At 41.6% G+C, this 4,793-nt stretch overlaps 1 protein-coding gene across 1 annotated transcript in view; it reads right to left on the bottom strand.

Annotated features, from left to right (window-relative positions):
- The window catches only part of IYD (iodotyrosine deiodinase), a 24,380-nt gene that overhangs the window by 7,566 nt on the left and 12,021 nt on the right, over positions 1-4,793 (bottom strand). Inside the window, exons 2-3 of the mRNA XM_006872071.1 lie at positions 2,029-2,220; positions 1,564-1,723 (exon numbers count right to left, since the gene is read on the bottom strand). Coding sequence (XP_006872133.1) covers positions 1,564-1,723; positions 2,029-2,220 — 352 coding nt within the window. The remainder of the gene's footprint in view (positions 1-1,563; positions 1,724-2,028; positions 2,221-4,793) is intronic.

Raw genomic sequence — 4,793 nt, 5'->3', positions numbered from 1 at the left:
GGTTTCAACTACCGACCTTGTGGTTAGCAGTCTAGTGCTTATCCTACAGCTCTATACTATAAATAAAATGTCAGTTTTGAATAAGAAGATTGGAAAGCATCCCGGAAGTAACCTTGAAGTTGGGCCCTGAAGGCCAGGTGGAAAGAGGGGAGATGGGTCGAGGCAGCGTCAGGAAGAGAGGGCCAAACAGGCCAGGGAATTCCCAGAAGCCATCAGCTGGAGGATGGGTTGTATGGTGGGCCACAGGGTTACAGCTTTGGAAGGTCCTGGGCTGTGTTTGGGAGGTCATGAACAGTTACTGCAGCATCACACAGCAGGTCTGTCTCAGAAAGGTGTATTGATTTGGGGAGGTTGATGTGACCAAAGATGATATTGTGAAGTATCAACTGCAAAATCCTCCTAGAGGGAGGGAGACCAGACAGGGGATAAGAACACTGTCCCAGGCCGGAAGGTGGGCTGATGGGAAGACATTAGCCCAGGAGAACTTGGGAGGTGTAGATGCTACAACTGATGGAATCTTGCATAGGAGCATGCAAGGCTGTGGGCAAAGTGACAGCGGAGTTGAACAGTAATTACAGATGGGCGAGCAGTTGACACTCTTAACCCAGTTACAGAGAAAAGGAAGGGCACTTGTCAGGGAGTGGATGGCCAGGACAGGTATAAATGTTGAGTTTAATTTTTCTTAGAGTTCAGAACATATCTCTCGTATTCATTATCTTACCCCATACATTTTGGCAAAAGTTTCATTCTAGCACGCGTATTCAAGGGAAAGACATTCACATAATCCTAGTACATTAGAATTTTTCTTAAGGTTTATTATGTTATTGGACTTCTGGTGGGGTACCTAACAACAACAATAACTCAGCGACATTAGTTATAGTCATCATGGTGTGAAACCACCACCGCTGTTTGTTTCTCAGATTTCAGGCTCCTGGTGGGGCGTTCATTGTAGGATCAACACTGGACTTCAAACCACAAGGTCAGCAGTTCAAACCTACTGGCTGCTCCTCAGGAACCCTATACAGGGAATCTATGAGCTGGAACCAACTTGACGGCCCTTGACAACAACATAAGCAATTCATTTCCATTTCTCTCCCACTCTGTCCACCCCTGGTAACCTCTAAGTTTTGGGTTCTTTATGCATTTGCCTGTTCTCGATATTTCATATAAGTAGGTTCATACGACATTTGCCCTTGGTGTCTGACATTTCACTCAGTACAATGTTGTCAAAGGAGACCTGGGAGTATAGTAGATTCCAAGCTGGGCTGTTAACCTCAAGGTCAGCAGTTCAAATCTACTAGTCACTCAGCAGGAGAAAGGTGAGGTTTATCGCCTTGGAAACCGAAGACAGAGTCACTATGGGTGGAAACCAACTCTGCCTCACACCAACACTACCACCATTGTCACCAAGCTCCTCCAAGTCCTAGTATGTATCAGAACTTCGTTTCTCTTCATGACTGAGCAGGAGCAAACTTTCCAATACTTGACAAAACCAAGGAACTGCAGTCTGAGTTAGTTCATTTAAAAAGTCAGTCACCCCAAATTCCACCAACTGTTAGATACCTCAGTTTCTTCAGGTCTGCAACCCATCTGTTTCCCATTCTTTTCCTGTAGTTTATCTCCTCTTCTTCCTCGATGATCTCACGAACCTTATGCTTCACATCTGGGTCCTTCACAACCACAAATGTCCAAGGCTCCGTGTGGGCCCCACTAGGGGCTGTTCCTATCACCCATTAAATTATAGTCAGAAAATTACAACTGCAGGAAAACAGGACAATGCTTATAAAATCGGATCTCTTCCTAAATTTTGGACTATTTCGTAAAAGCTCTAAAGAAGTTTGCAATGGTCAAAATGTAGAAAGTGGAAATCATTATGTGTGTGGGAGTCAGACAATGCCTGGGTAAGATGGGACAGAACAACATGTCTCTCTAACTTTCTTCACTACATTTGAACATCAGCATTTTCTAACGCTGTCACATCAGTGGTGCCGCTGACGTTCTCAAAAGACCCAATGGGCAATCACAAACCTGCTGCCCTGATGACATTATCGATGACTTCCATAGGGACTTGTTCATCACTTATGAACCTGACAGACCGTCTCTGATTGAGAAGTTCATAAAATTCCTGGGATCTTCTGGTCATCTCCTGCTCAGAATACCGGATGTGGGAGAGCGGAATGTGGTCAATATTTTCTTCTGACTCTTGCCATTCATCAGTATCTATGAAATAACAACAAGGTAGGATATGAGCTCTCCTAATCATAAGAGTCCTGGTATGGCACCATGGGTTAACTGCAAGGTCGTTTGAAGCGCAAGGTCGGTGGTTCAAACTTACCAGCAGCTCCCCAGAAACCCTACACAGGGTCGCTGAGTTGGAACTGACTTGACAGCACTTAACAACAACAACAAACCTAAGATGGGCTCCTGGTGTGATGCTATAGGATCAGCACTGGACTGCGAACCAAAAGATTAGCAGTTCAAACCCACAGCTGCTCCTCGGAAACGCGATACAGGGTCACTATAAGTCTGAACTGACCCAACAGCACTTAACAACAAAAATCGTAAGATGGGAAGTCCTGGGATAGTGCAGAAGGATAACAACAAAGTCAGCAGTTCAAAACCACCAGTCACTCCTTGGAAACCCTGTTAGAGGGTCGTTAGGAGTTGGAACTGACTTGGTGACACTTAACTACAACAACAAAAATCATGAGATGGACACCAAGACAAAGATACAATCCTCAACAATATTTGTAGGATTATGAGCCATGAAGGTAGCAGCACAAGAGGAGGAAAAAGAGATTCCTAATAATTATCCTGATAAGTTACCTTGATAATTCTTTAAACTCTGGAAGAGTTTGTAAATCTGGTTGCAAATCAAGAAAAAAGACATTTTTCCCAACAAAGAGCTGAGGAACTTAAATTCTGGTAATGGAAGATGAGGTTATTTGAAACAATTGCCCGTTGGTTCAAAACCACTAAGGATTTGTAAAAGTCATTTAAAAACTCATTGAAGAGCTACGACATTGTAAGCCATTCCCCAGCCAAAACTGAAAGAAAATATGAAGCCACAGAGGTAAATAATAACAGAAACTACATTTGCCCTGAATGTGTTTGCCAAGCACTACAAATCTTAATTTCCATTTTTATATCTTCAGGGATCCAGGGGACAGAAATCAAAGTTCAGGCCCACATTCAGTAGAAAGTCTAATAGAAACCTTTCTCTCAATAAGCCAGGCTCCCAAGAGTGAATCCTAAACGAACCAGCCACCAGGTCTTGCAAGCGGGATATCTATCATTTTGGCAGATTCTGGACACCTCAAATATGACCTTGGAAAAAGGTGGTCCTGCCGAAAGGATCCCATGCACCTAACAGAATCAAAAGTCAATGCTCATATCATTTCAAAGTATAATTGCCAGCAATCTAACAAATCTAATCAAGTAGTAAAGAACCAAAACATCGTAAGCAAGAAACAACAAAATCAATTTTTAAAAACTAGAATCAAATACCCAGAGACTTCAAATATTGGAATTTTCAGACTGAGGCAAGAGAATCATTGCACAACTCAAAGAATGTAATCAATATCACTAAATTATACACTTAGGAACTGCAGATGGTGTATGTTTCACTGTGTAACTTCTTCTAAAAACAGCAAAATAAATAAAAATTAGAAGACACCTACCACTTAAAGGTGGGCTTAATAGCTATATTGTTGGTGCGTGCTAGCAGTCATGTGACAGAGCAGAACTGCCCCAGAGCGTTTCCTAAATTGTAATCATTACCGGGATAGATTGTCAGGCTTTTTTCTCTCTCTGAGTAGTTGGTGGGTTGGAATTGCAAAGCTTTCAGTTAACAAAAGCAGAAAGTTAGTGAACTAGAAGATGAGTCAGGAGACAATATCTAGAATGGGCAAGGAGAGACCAAAAGACAGAAAGCAATAGAAAGAGTTATAAAAATCGAGCAGAAGGGGAATAGACATCTGATCTAATATGCATGTGATCATAGTCCCAAAAGAAGAGGAGCAAGAATGTGGCAGAAGCAAAATTTGAAGCGCTGGTGAATGAGAAAGTCCCAGAATTGATAAAAAACAAAATAAAACCCAAACACAGACTCAAAGGCTCAGTAAATGCTGAGCAGTATAAGATAAAGAAGCCCATACCTTTTATGACAAAATACAAAACCCTTAAAACAACCAGGGGAAGAATGTTATCTTCAGAAGTACAATTTAAGAATGACAACTGAGTTCTTAACAGCAGCAGGACAATCACACTGGATACAAATGGACTGAAAGCTCCTGACGCAGGCTGATGAATTTTTTAAAGTCCAAAAAATGTTGCCCATAAGGTACACGTCTAAAACATGCAAATATAGAGAGATTGAAAGTAAAAGGATGAAAAAGGCATACCATGTATCATTTAACTATATTAAGACCAAATGAAAGAAAAATTAAAGTAAAAAGCATAATTGATCATAGAGAGGGTTACTTTATAATAACAAAAATAATTTACTAGGGAAACATAATTTAAAATGTGTATGCACTTGTATGGACTCCTGGTGTGGTGCTGTAGGATGGACACTGGACTGCAAGCCTCAAGGTTGGCAGTTCAAACTCACCAGCTACTTCTTGGAAACCAAACAGGGTCACTGTGAGTCAGAAGTGACTGGCTGGACCTTCACCACCACAACAACAATGCATATATATAGAACAAGAGATATCATTGCTGATGTCCGATGGATCTTGGCTGAAAGCAGAGAATATCAGAAGGATGTTTACCTGTGCTTTATTGACTACGCA

Source organism: Chrysochloris asiatica, unplaced genomic scaffold (genome assembly GCF_000296735.1).
Source record: "Chrysochloris asiatica unplaced genomic scaffold, ChrAsi1.0 scaffold00182, whole genome shotgun sequence".
In the NCBI taxonomy this organism is placed as follows: Eukaryota; Metazoa; Chordata; class Mammalia; order Afrosoricida; family Chrysochloridae; genus Chrysochloris; species Chrysochloris asiatica.
This window is presented reverse-complemented; position numbering and strand designations above follow the sequence as displayed.